The 12,941-nt window shown below is 45.6% G+C and overlaps 5 protein-coding genes across 5 annotated transcripts; 4 read left to right on the top strand and 1 right to left on the bottom strand.

Annotated features, from left to right (window-relative positions):
• Nucleotides 1-1,981: 1,981 nt before the first annotated feature.
• EYB26_004909 (uncharacterized protein) lies at nucleotides 1,982-2,804 on the top strand (the record flags this gene model as incomplete). The annotated part of the gene is made up of 3 exons (XM_054264200.1): nucleotides 1,982-2,094; nucleotides 2,183-2,694; nucleotides 2,767-2,804. The coding sequence occupies 3 exons, from the start codon at nucleotides 1,982-1,984 to the stop codon at nucleotides 2,802-2,804; spliced, it is 663 nt and encodes a 220-aa protein (XP_054120175.1).
• Nucleotides 2,805-3,805: 1,001 nt separating this feature from the next.
• EYB26_004908 (uncharacterized protein) lies at nucleotides 3,806-5,446 on the bottom strand (the record flags this gene model as incomplete). Its single annotated transcript, XM_054264199.1, has 6 exons — nucleotides 3,806-4,485; nucleotides 4,543-4,579; nucleotides 4,636-4,764; nucleotides 4,817-5,066; nucleotides 5,122-5,213; nucleotides 5,273-5,446. The coding sequence occupies 6 exons, from the start codon at nucleotides 5,444-5,446 to the stop codon at nucleotides 3,806-3,808; spliced, it is 1,362 nt and encodes a 453-aa protein (XP_054120174.1).
• Nucleotides 5,447-6,026: 580 nt separating this feature from the next.
• Nucleotides 6,027-8,081, top strand: EYB26_004907 (uncharacterized protein; the record flags this gene model as incomplete). The annotated part of the gene is made up of 9 exons (XM_054264198.1): nucleotides 6,027-6,272; nucleotides 6,328-6,500; nucleotides 6,555-6,817; nucleotides 6,880-7,045; nucleotides 7,110-7,320; nucleotides 7,382-7,448; nucleotides 7,523-7,725; nucleotides 7,785-7,820; nucleotides 7,875-8,081. The coding sequence occupies 9 exons, from the start codon at nucleotides 6,027-6,029 to the stop codon at nucleotides 8,079-8,081; spliced, it is 1,572 nt and encodes a 523-aa protein (XP_054120173.1).
• Nucleotides 8,082-8,675: 594 nt separating this feature from the next.
• Nucleotides 8,676-9,416, top strand: EYB26_004906 (uncharacterized protein; the record flags this gene model as incomplete). Its single annotated transcript, XM_054264197.1, has 2 exons — nucleotides 8,676-8,720; nucleotides 8,796-9,416. The coding sequence occupies 2 exons, from the start codon at nucleotides 8,676-8,678 to the stop codon at nucleotides 9,414-9,416; spliced, it is 666 nt and encodes a 221-aa protein (XP_054120172.1).
• Nucleotides 9,417-11,507: 2,091 nt separating this feature from the next.
• EYB26_004905 (uncharacterized protein) lies at nucleotides 11,508-12,758 on the top strand (the record flags this gene model as incomplete). The annotated part of the gene is made up of 1 exon (XM_054264196.1): nucleotides 11,508-12,758. One exon carries the CDS (start codon nucleotides 11,508-11,510, stop codon nucleotides 12,756-12,758), a length of 1,251 nt encoding a protein of 416 aa, XP_054120171.1.
• Between the last annotated feature and the right edge of the window lie 183 nt (nucleotides 12,759-12,941).

Genomic DNA, 12,941 nt, shown 5'->3' with positions numbered 1-12,941 from the left:
AACTAATCTCTCTGCCTGAGGAGCCCTGCCCCCTAATTCCGTCGCCTAGTTATACTACGAGTGAGTACATTGAGTACGTACTACGTAGCTGAGGTTCCTTTATCAGACACAGCAACCAATTATATTGTCGAATCCGCAATGATTCAGCCGTGTCCAACCGCATCGCGCCTCTTCAAACATGACATGACATGTAGTTAGTTAGATCTAACTATCTCTTTAACTTACTTAACTAACTAATCATGGTGCCTAACGTAATCTCCAAGGCTACCGGTAAAGGAGCTATCCCGTTTCGGTAACGACTGCGAATTTCGCTACGAAGTGCTCAAGCAGGCATTCTCCGTAATTAGCCAGCTTTGTTTCGATGAGGAATTCCTGGTGCCTGAAACACGCCCTGCTGCTCAGCCTCCTTACTGCCCTTGCACGTCGTACTCGCTTCAATCTCCGAAGGTTAATATAATAGTACTAATACACGAGTGTAGCATTCCTTCTTCCTCGTATTCGTGTCATGATGATTCACCCTTTTTAGTGTCTTAAGCTTGTTGAGGCTGAGCTGAGTCATATTTCGCATTGGCCAATTACGTCCGGCGGACAGTACACCTGGCTGGACCGCTAGCATAGCCTTGCCATCGGTTTCCATATCCGGATTGATTTGATTTTTTTCTCTTGTTCTCCCTTTCCTTGAGTAAGAGAACTTAGCTAGCTACGTTAGTGAATGTGCAGGCTGCATGATTATCTCATCAATTATTCGTTTTATTCGTTTAAGTTAACTTAACTTAATTGATTTTCGCTTGCGTATCGCATTGTTCACTAATCCATCAATCCCAGATGCCCCCCCTACGTAGCAATTGGCATAAACGCAAAACGACCTGCGACACGGAGAGTCGGTGTTTCGGTACTTCGGATATTGCAAAAACCACTGCATAATTATTTGACACTTGCCACTAAACCATAAATAGATTAGATCGCCGAAGTTTCTGCGGACGGATATCAAAGGATATTTTCGTCCGATGGGCAAATCAGCGAGCCAGAAGGGACACCTGACTCAGGCAGTCGCCGGCCGGCTGTGACAAATTCCGGGGTGCACAAAGGCTAAGAGCATCGACTCATCGAGACCAGCAATGCCAAGACAAACAGAGCAAACAGAGCAACGCCAGCAAAAGGAGTCGATGATGTCATGAGTTGCGGCCGAAAAATTTTCCGTCTTCCGTTTTCGTCCAGCCCTTCAGCCCTACTGGCTGACATAACGCCACTTGTTTAGTTAACTACGTATTTTTGCATTTGATTAAATCTAATCTCCGGAGTATTTACGGAGATTCAAGGCCTGGATTCTAGAACGATTGCGTGCAGAGATTTCAGCTTTAATTGGTTCCTTTAGATCCTGACTGTACGCTGTATGACTTAAGTTACTCAGATTAACTATGCACCGCGTTGGCTTGGTGACTAATTCCACGCTCTCGGGTTAAATTTCTTTCCATTGACTCGAGGTGGCTCATATAAGTACTACTAATTCTACTAAATTGAGGGTTAGTTAACTTAACTAACTTAATTGTGCCGTGATTAGTAAGTTGTTAAGCAACATTTCACCTCTGTGGAAGGCTGCGATCAAACCAACGTGGTTTGAGGATCTCATAGGGCTTTTCTGGTCTCCAATTGGCTGAGATTGATCATTCATGCATGATTCAAAGAGCCAGTGCTCAGGGTCATCAGGCCCATTCCCAAGGATTGCTAAAATGTCGAAAATTTCCAAAACGCTCCCTCTGAAATACAAAAGCACTAGTGGTGCTTCCCTATCGTGATATCTGACGTGTATGGCTGCCTTTATCTGCAGGTACGATTGGCCAGAATGCGATCCTCCCATTGGGTTGACCCACTCGAGAGCCAGATAATCTGGTGCCAGCCATGTGGGAAAACTAAAACACCACATACAAACACATCACAAACACTAGAATAATTATCGGTTTTGATGAGATTCACAGCAGATATGGATGAGCCAACACATGTAATCGATCCTGATGGCGAGGTTATCATCGTCTTGAAAGACGCGAATTTGCCATTCGCAGTTTGGCCAGATGAGGGGCCAGCCGATGAACAAAGGTAATTTTAGATTTTGAGATTATTCATCAACACACGCCGTGGTTGACACTATACCCAGCAAAGTTTCTTAAGCGCCGAGTCAAGACAGCTTGCAGCAATCTGAGACTGGGAAAGAGACAGAAGAACAATGCTTCCGTATCAAGGTATCCGCAAAGCATCTCGCATCGCCTGTATTCAAAGCCTGTCTCTTGGGGGGCTGGAACGAAAGCAGCACTTTTCTTGAAAATGGATCTACCACGCTCACTGTGTCTGGCTGGGACCTTGAGGCCTTCTTGATTGTTATGCGGATAATACATAACCAGAATAACCAGCTACCGCGCAGGGTCAGTCTTGAACTCTTCGCCAAAATCACTGTCATTGTGGACTACTATAAGTGCAAAGATGCAATAGCATTCTTTTCTGATATCTGGCTTGATGATCTGGAAAGCAAGTCGGATTTGCATCTTGCCGGCGCCTTCTCCCGAGACCATATGCTGTGGATGTGGGTATCCTGGGTGTTTAGACGCGATGGAATTTTCAGACGATCTACTGCTGTTGCTCTCAAATATAGCAAGATTCATATATCGAGTCTTGGGCTTCCCCTCTCAACAAAACTAATTTGTAAGTGGAGCTTGGATGTTAGCTATGAAATTGAAGGCATGCCATTGACGATATTTTCTTTTTTTTTTCAAGATCAATTAAATGTGGACCGAGAAAGGGGTATTGAATAAGTCATGACTACACTACAAAAGCAACGAAGCATCCTCCTTGGTGAAACCTGGTTATGCGATTATAAATTCCAGTGTATGTCCATGATGCTGGGTGGACTTGAAAAGCACATGTTTGCCAATGGCCTATCCCCAGCGCCATCTACGCCGTTTCTTGGGATTGGATATCAGGGTCTTGTCGACAAGGTCTGCAAATTTGAGCCACCTAAATGGCATGAAGATAGATCTGAGAGGCATACATGTTCTTCGTCACGTTATGGATATGAACAACTGAGGAAGCTGACGACGGATGAGATTGTGGGTATGAACAGATACTACCGCGGCTTATGATAACCATCTGAGTGGCCTCTCACTCCTGAATACCATGTCTGATTATAAAGTCATTACCATCTTTAGACTAGTCCGATCTCGTCTCGATTATGATAGATCTTATCGGTGAAGCCATTACCTAGGTTATGTACCCGAGGTAGATTTTCCAGCACAAATACATGGTGATTTTTCCCAGAATAGTACATGCCGTTTAGATAATGATTTTGAAACCACAAATCCTAGTTTTCAAGGCTCATAACATTCTTGTCGGTGACGATGGACATCTATCTGGATTTTTGGACTGGGAATCCGCCGGTTGGTATCCAGAATACAGGGAATATACAACGGCAATGTGTTTTGGTCGAGGAAGCCGGTGGTTTCAAGTCGTCTCTCGGATTGGAGGAGATCAATATCTTGAAGAGTTGGAATCTGATATTGCTTTGAACTCCTTAATTGTTGACTCTTATATAGCTATGTAATGACTGAATAATGGCACCGCGGGTGGCATCAGCTGCGCTTAATACCGATTCGGGAATTGAAGAAAAAGGAGAAGGGAAATCAATAACTTGCTATACAAGAGTACGACACAACGTTGATCTTGCGACAGTTTATTTCTTTCTAACACACCAGACGAAATATTTTATCCGCACTCTATTGTCATATTTCACTATCTCGCTAAGAGGAGGATACCCCGGTTATGGTTTGCTTTGCTGTAAACCGGTTCCCTCATTTGCTTGAGAGGCGGGAGGTTCAGCTGCTTCAGTACTGTCGAGTAGTATTTGCTTTTCAAGCACCTGCTGAAACGCTTCCACCACGTTATGCTCTGACAACCACGTTGTATCAGGCCTATTCCTCATTTTCGCAATAAGCGCCGAATCTTCTTCTTCAATAGACTGGTGGACTTCTGGCTTCCTATTGATCTGGCTATGGATAATCTCCAGCAGCTTCTCCGTGTGTGGACGGCGAGTCTGGTCGTATAACTCCAGTCCCTTTCTAATGGATGATGGCCCGATGATCGAATCAACCGGTTTCGGTAATGAGAAAGCATGTCTTAACGCCAGTGCTAACGCAAACGAATCGTCGAGTGCTAAAGAACCACCAGCTGCAAAGGCGCCACCATGGGTATGAGCAGCATCCCCGACTAGAGTGACACGAGCCGCGAGAACCCAGGTTGGAAGAGCCTCGCCTGCGTAATTGGGATAGAGTCGTGTATAGGGAGTCAACTCAGTCAAGGCTTTGACAATAGGGTTCCAGTTCTTGTATTTTTCTCGTATACCCTCCACGTTGCCTGCTTGGTCCCAAGATACTTCTTTTTCGAGCTCTTCGGCGCTACGTCCGTCGTCGTATGCGCCGACAGTGGTGTACTGTCCTTTGCCTATTATATGTTAGGTCTGTACTTGTCAAAAAAAAAGTTGTAGAAATATATTTGTACCTAATCTTGACGCAAAGAAATTGTCTTCCGGTCCCCACTGTTTTTGATTTTCAGTCAATCCTTTTCTTTACAAGAGAGATATCAAGTACATACCCAGTGAACGGGGTCAACGGGCAAATCCGGAATTTTGCCTTCGACTATAGAGGCATCGAAAGTCGACCTGGCAAACACCTTGCCACTGAACTTGAGCTTATAATCTAGGATAAAAGACTGCCTGGTCCTCTGTTTGGATATTAGCAAAAGAACATTTCTGTGCCAGAGATAATATACGAACTGATTTGATACCATCAGCACCAATTAAAAGATCACCATGGACTTCAGTTCCATCTTCGAAATGAAGGGTCACTCCATCGTCGGTGGCAACTGCACCAGTGACCTTCTTGTTAAGATGAATTGACTCTCTCGGGACATGCTCCAATAGAGCACTGTGCAAATGTCCTCTATGAAAACGAGTCGTGTGGTGACGAGGATCAGGCACGTTTACGTGCGTGTCCACCGTTACAACCTGATTCGTTTTCCAGTGGCTGTATGGAAGATAGTCAATAACCATACGCCTTCTTCTGGTATCCGCAGTCATACCGAACTATTTGTGGTATCCCACTTGGGCCTCTATAGCCATTCTCATCTGTGAGTGCATTGTGCACGCCAAGCTTTTCCAATGTTCGCATGCCCTGATAGAGGATCAGTTTCAACACCACGAAAAAACCTGCAGGGAATGAACTTGGCATACATTAGGACTAAGTGCAATACTCGCTCCTATTTCGGTCAATTCCGGAGCTTGCTCGAACAGCTGGATGTCGAGATTTGGGATAGCCGAAATGCGATTGAGTGCTATTGCCGTTGCTAGTCCTGCAATGCCAGCTCCAGCTATAAGCACTCGAAACTTGGGTTGATCGTCTGCCATTATATGAAAATTCTTTGTCTTATTGGGATGTACGTAGCCTGGAGATCTTCACAGAATAAATCTTGTCCCAAAGTTGATCCGGTATAGAGTGAGAACAATAGCGGGGACTATCACGCATTTTGAGCGACACGAATTATCTTGATATCGGATACAATGCCGGCCGGGAGGAGGGGCTCACTTGGTATACTCTAAGCACGTCACTAGCACGATACTGACGCAACAACAATTTTATGAACTCAGATTTGACTCAAAATCTCTTGAAATTCCCGTATTTAGTAATCTTTCTCGGAATTATAATCAACAGATATAGAAATGCAAGGTCAATGCAGTGTCCCACATTAAGACAGGGATGTCAATGCCCAGGTCAATGGCCAGGCTTGGACCAAGTAAAAGGCGATATATGTTGCATAATGGCGAGATACACTATGCTAGAGCCCGAAGGCAGCTTTAAACATTATATAGGTATTCATAAGGTGTCGACTCATTCCCAACATGCTCTGAGGTCATCTTTGTCTTGAGGTCGACAACGTCTGGTTACTTACGCTTCGATTCATATCGGAGGAAGGTACACCCGAAGATTATGGCTTCATCTCACCTAAAAGGAGGGTTTGACTCGACTGTGCAGTCTGAAGGTGACAGTCCTCCCCCTCCCAACGTCCCCAAACTATCCGACCGTTACGCCGACGAGAGCTACAAACTCTTCCAAAAACTACAAGTAACCGACCCAACGCCGAAAGAAGCTCGAAAGATTCGCAACAAATGTCTTCGCCGGATATTACCCTTTCTTTGTATTGGGTATCATCTGATGTATGTCGACAAACAGACGGTAAGTCCAGCAAGCAGACTAACTTGCGATACATAACACGCTGACGCCGATGTAGCTGGGAAGCTCGGCGATTCTTGGGATCATGGCCGATGCTCATCTCAATTCCAATCAATACAATTGGCTATCCTCGATATTCTATTTTGGTTATCTCCTGGCAGAATGGCCGCAGAACTGGGCTTTGCAGCGGTTCCCTGTAGGCAAGTGGCTAGCAGGTAATCTAGTGGTCTGGTCAGATAACTTATATCCTCTCAATAGATCGAATCTAGGCTGACTTACTACCAGGGGCGGAATTACCCTTTTACATATCCCGTGCAACAGCTTTGCCTCACTCTTCGTGGTCCGCTTCCTGCTCGGACTCTCGGAAGCCTGTATCGTACCAGCCTTTTTACTCACCATGTCGATGTTCTTCACTTATCAAGAGCAAGCGGTGCTGATGCCAATCATGTGGTCAATCGGTAATGCAAGTCCTATAACATCGGGCTTGTTGTCTTATGGCGTACTTTGGATTAAGACCGATGGCTTTGCGCCTTGGAGGTGGTTCATGGGTTCGTTTATCTCTTCTACCCTATGTTCGTTGTAAATAACTGTCCATATTGACATGTCTCAGTAATCACGGGTGGCATCACGGTTATATTCGGCGGAATTGTCTTTTTTCTCTTCCCAGACAGCCCTGTGCATGCCACGTTCTTGACATATGAAGAGCGTGCGCAGGCTATTCTGCGGATCAAAGAGAATCATTCTGGAATTGAACAGAAAACCTTCAAGAGATACCAGTATGTGGATCTTTTTTTTTCTCTCTCTTCTGAATTTTACCAACCATTCCATTAATGAATAAAGGTTCATCGAGGCAATCCAAGACCCCAAAACATGGATATTTTTCTTGCATGCCTGCTCTCAGGAGATGGCCAACGGACTGACCAACCAGTACTCACTGATCATAAAATCATTTGGATTCACAGTCTTGCAGACTACTTTGTTGGGAACAGTCAGTGGTGCAGTATCGTTTGTCTGTCTAATAACGGCTGCAATTGTGCTACATAAGACTACAGTAAGCCAGTAAGCTCCTAACTCCAGCTCATTAAGCCAGATGCTTCTACTAACGTAAGCAGAATGCTCGTGCGTGGATATCTCTGTCTTCGTATATCCCTGGAGCCCTGTCAAGCATACTTCTGTTGAGTTAGCCCCCCCGCCCCCCCCCCCTTTAACCCGTCACATATTAACCCACACCGCTTATGCTTCGATCCACGCAGGTCTCCCATGGTCAAATCGCTGGGGCCTCATCACCGGCATATGGATTCGCTCTACAACTGGTATCGCATATGCTGTCGTCATGATATGGGCCGCTAATACGTCCGCCGGACATACGAAAAAGACTACCGTCATAGCCCTGTATCATATCGGATACGGGCTGGGTAATATCATTTCTCCCCAGCTCTTCCAACTGCAGTGGAAGGTATATCCAAAACCCAATCGCTCACGGCATAATTGATGGATACTAAGCGTATTATATAGCCTCGGTATAAACCGACATGGATCATTCTCCTGGTCGTAGGTAGCCCCTATTCTAACCGACTGCACTCTCGCTAATGTCTCTGAACCCAGGTCGCCGCAATCCTACCCTCTCTCTGCATTATAGCTCTACGAATGATTCTCGTCAAGGAGAACAAACGCCGCGACAAACTGCAGGCCGAAAGTGACGTGCGCGATGCTGGGATCGTGGAAGAAGTTCACGACAATGGTACAACGGTCACTCATGTGGTTGATAATAACCAGCTTGATTTAACGGATAAGGAGAATTTGACGTTGTAAGTTATTATTCTTTGTCTTTCTAGAAATTTTCTGTTGAACGATGCTGATATGCTTGTATGGCAGTCGATATGTTCTATAGTTTGCATCTGAGGATAGGATGAATGTCGCCTGAGCAGGAAGTTGACTGAATAGTCCCGGATTAGGGCTAAGTATGAAAGTTGCCTGAATAGGAAAAGTTGAGTCAAACGTATAATAGAGACTGGCAAATGAAAAATTCTGTAATCGTTTACATGTATGTAGTACCTAATAACTTGACAGCTTCGGATCAAATATCGACCTTTTGTGGATTGTCCTGGTAGGGCTCGACAGTTTTAGCTATTCGGCAACGGAGTACCGTAGAGGAACTGTCATCAATCGATCCGAGGCTGTGGCAGTGGCCCCGATGTATTAATAATCATCCCACTCCGTCGGAGACAACATCTTGACTCCGTACTTATGTAGTATAACACTCCCACATTAGCACATAGACCTTAATAGAAAAAAACATTTCCAGCTGGTACTGAGGCGATTTAGATGCTGCGCTACCCCGGCAAAAGGCCCACGATAAGACTACTTGCCGCCCAAAGTTCTCAATTCTCACATTTAATCAGAACAATGACGAAATACACTATCGACATCACTTCTGATACCTCGTGCCCGGTACACCAACCCCATTCACCAATGAAAACCCTAAAAGAAAAAAGAAAAAAGGACCACTGACCTAACAATCAATAGTGGTGCTACATAGGTGTATCCCGCCTCCAGCGCGCCATCACAGAGCACACCAAACTCTACCCAGGCGACACATTCGACCTGCAATGGCACGCATTCTACCTCATGGCCGAAGCAGCCGTTTATCCCGGTGTCAATAAAATACAATTATACGAAATGCGATTTGGTGACTCGGCCTTGAAAGCTTTGACGGCCCGCCTTCGCGCAGTCGGGGCCCAGGAAGGGATAAATTTCTCCTTTGGTGGGAATACGGGGTCGACGAGGGATTCGCATCGTCTTTTGTATCAGGTGGGGAAGAATTATGGCGGTGAGAAACAGACTCTTGTCGCGAAAGCGCTGTTCAAAAGTTATTTTGAGAAGGAGGAGAATATTACGGATAAGAAGGTACTATTGCAGGCTGCGGTTGGGTCTGGTGCAGGGCTGGCGGAGAAGGAGGTGAAGGGGTGGTTGGATTCGGATGTTGGTGGCGCGGAGGTGGATAAGGAAGCTGAAGAGGCGAGAATGAATTGGATCCAGGGAGTGCCGCATTTTTTGATTCAGGGAGTATATCCTGTTGAAGGTGCGGAGGATCCGGGGACGTTTTTGAGGGTTTTTAAAGCTGCCAAGGATGCCCAGCCGAAGTAATACCTTTTCTGCTCTTTGAACTCTATGAGTTTTATGGCCTTTGTCAGTCGTAAATATCATATGCCTGCCTTGAACCACTTGTTCCACTGGGTCATCTCAGTAACAGGCACGATACGTCCCTCTCTGTATGGAAAACTTCCTTGTGATATATTTGATATCAGTTATGCAAGAGCACAGATAGACTTTGAGCGATCTCACACAGAATGTCAGATCATTTTCTGTCTAACCATGTTGCTGTATGCTCAGGCCCGGCTGTCTGTCCTTTGCTGGACATTGGTGACAAGAGTTATCATAATAAAATCAAGTGTTGAAAGTGCAAGAAGGGGTCTCAAATTGAATACAAACCGGGAGAAGCATAAGATATCAGAAAGTAGTCGGATCACACGTGATACCAGTGAGTTGCCGTTCCGAAAGAGGAATATACTGCAAAATTGCCTCATTAGGAAATTTTGATGTCGCCATATCAGCTCAGCGTTCACAAGTTGACCTGAGCAATGTAAACCCTAACCATCCAAGTCATGAAAGCTTATCAATGATATTTTACTAAACTGATTCTCCGTTCAGGGGTCTTGCTCATGGTTTGCATAATTCCTCGGAGCATAGAGAGATTGTGACACGGTGGTATCTCAGGTTCCCTTCAGGCATGACTTCTCTCTCTCGAATTGTCAATACTAGCACCATAGTGCAGCATCAATTTACGCATCGCTGCATGCCTTGATATCACATTGATTTCACATGCAGTTAATTATATATCTGGACAAGTCTTATCTCAACGCTCCTGCACTATAATTGGCCGATAGCAACTTCCAACGAACTTGGCCTACAAAATTAGGGCTAAGATGGTGCATTGACAAAGGAGCCGTGCATGGTAGCACAAGCACTGCATGCCTTATCTCCAGCCCTGATCGAAACACTACCCTCCAATAACATCGCTTCTTCGCTGCCTTATCTTGCTATCTATAGTTCGTCTGGCTGATAGCCAAGCCGCAGATGCCGATTTGGGATGGTACGTGATTCTAAATCAACTACGTACATCTGTCAGCTTGCATGATAGCTCTATCAAACCCCAGATTGTGCTCTGTATCGAGGACTGATATGAAGGCAATTGATAAACAGATGTTGAGTCATAGCAATTGGGTAAGCGTTGTGTTCTGTTATCTGTGATCTTCGCGACACCCGCCTACTAGTTATATCTGCTGGAGACAGTGCAAATAGTCGCATCGAATGGATCCTGACAATCACAGCAGCAACTTAGCAAGATGTACCCTGGGGACGCGGCCACTGCTGATTGGTCGGATAATATATTCATCTTATCAGTCCTTATCACGATAAGAACGCTCGTGGTTATCGCCACGTTGCTTTCTCGGCTTTCTCGGTTTCTCCCTCTCTTCTCTTTTTTCTCTTTTTTCTTTTTTTCTTTTTTCTTTTTTTTTTCTTTCGTCCTGGTTTAGAATCTTCTCCAAGAAAAATTGTGGAGACTGGCTTCTATGGTGGCTTTCTCCGCGGAACCCAAATACCTTAATGTCCCCTCCAGTTTCCAACTGCGTTAAAACTGTGGCGTTTGCAGTGGCGATCGTCCAGGAACCCAACGCTGAGAAAACACCATCATGAGATGATGCCCCTTCCGCGGAGATTCAGATGGCGCGAAAATTTTTCGAACATGTCCCTGGCCCAAAATTGACGAATATCTCGTAATACTCCTACTCCTTCCGATCAGGCACAACCTAAAAGTGCCGATCGACGCGGGTTTTGTATGCAAGTTCTAGCTTTTACATCAACTGACTCTAAGAGGACTGTGTCAAAAAGTTGGTAACGTATGAAGGAAGACATCATGCCATTCCTTCAAACTTCAAAAGTAGCAAAGAATTTCTAATAGAAAACCTGCGATTCGATGGGCCAGGCCAATTGTGGGTCCGGAACATACGTTCTGCTTGTTACAGCCACTCGCCTTCATGGCCATACCAGCTATTTGGTAGAATTGTAGACGACATATAAATGCTTCATTAGTTCCCCAATCGTGTCAATTTATTATCCATACACAATTAGATATTCAATCTCACGCTTCCTGAATTAAACCACAATACTTCCATCATGCCTCTGACCCAAGATCAGATCAACATCATCAAGGCCACCGTGCCGGTAGTTCAGGAACATGGCACTGCCATCACCACCGTCTTCTACAAGAACATGCTTACCGAAAACCCTGAGCTAAACGACTACTTCAACACCACCAACCAATTGAATGGCCACCAGCAACGCGCCTTGGCCGGTGCTCTCTATGCTTATGCCGCCAACATCGACAACCTCGGCGCTTTGGGCCCTGCTGTTGAGACCATCACCAACAAGCATGCTTCCTTGTACATTAAGCCAGAGCACTACAAAGTCGTTGGCACTTACTTGCTCGCTGCTATGGGCGAAGTCCTCGGTGATGCCTTGACTCCCGAGATCCATGATGCATGGGGTGCCGCATACTGGCAACTCGCCGATTTGTTCATCGCCAAGGAAGAAGAGCTCTACAAGCAGGGCGAAGGATGGCGAGACTGGCGCAAATTCAAGATTGATAAGAAAGTGCCCGAATCCGATGTTATTACCTCATTCTACTTGAAGCCCGTCGATGGAAAGCCTCTGCCCAATTTCCGTCCTGGACAGTATATCTCCGTGCGCATGAATGTGCCAGACCTGAAATATATGCAGGCCAGACAGTATTCGTTGAGTGACAAGCACTCACCGGATTATTACCGTATCAGCGTCAAGAAGGAGTCTGGTCTTGATCCCCGACACCCAGAGGCAAAATACAACCCAGGCTACATTTCGAATATTTTGCATGACCTTAAGAATGAGGGCGACATCATTGAGGTCTCTCATCCTCATGGCGATTTCTTCCTTGTCGACGGCGAATCGACTTCGCCGATAGTCCTGATCGCTGCTGGTGTTGGTCTTACGCCCCTGACCGCAATGTTGAACACAGTGACCTCGGGCTCAACCGCCAACAAGCGCAAAGTCCACTTCGTGCACAGCGCGCGACATGCCAAGTCTCGCGCTTTCAAGGATTACATCTTGTCGCTGTCAAAGCAGCACCCAACTTTGGACGTTACCTTCTTCAACACCGCACCCGCTGAAGACGAAAAGGAAGGAGAGGATTATCACGTCAAGGGACCTATTACCATTGATTCCCTCGCCCAAGACGGAAAATTGTATCTTGACGATGCCACGACGCAATATTATATCTGCGGACCGCTGGATTTCATGATTTCGACGGCCAAGGCGTTGGGTGTACAAGGCGTTTCCGGGGATAGGATTCATATGGAGTTGTTTGGTACTGGCGGTGTGCCTTCTCCTTAATTTGGAGATATATATAGTTCTCCTCTCATGATTGATGATAGTGTTCATAAATGATAATTATTTTGTATTTCTTTTGAACTTGTGGTGGCCTGTCAATAGGAATTGTACTTTCTTGATAAGAAGCCACATGTGGCTCGGAGGGGGCCTTCCTAGCTTTAAATGTGTGGCGCATATAATATCTCC

The sequence above is a fragment of the Talaromyces marneffei genome, chromosome 3 (genome assembly GCF_009556855.1).
Source record: "Talaromyces marneffei chromosome 3, complete sequence".
NCBI lineage: Eukaryota > Fungi > Ascomycota > Eurotiomycetes > Eurotiales > Trichocomaceae > Talaromyces > Talaromyces marneffei.
This window is presented reverse-complemented; position numbering and strand designations above follow the sequence as displayed.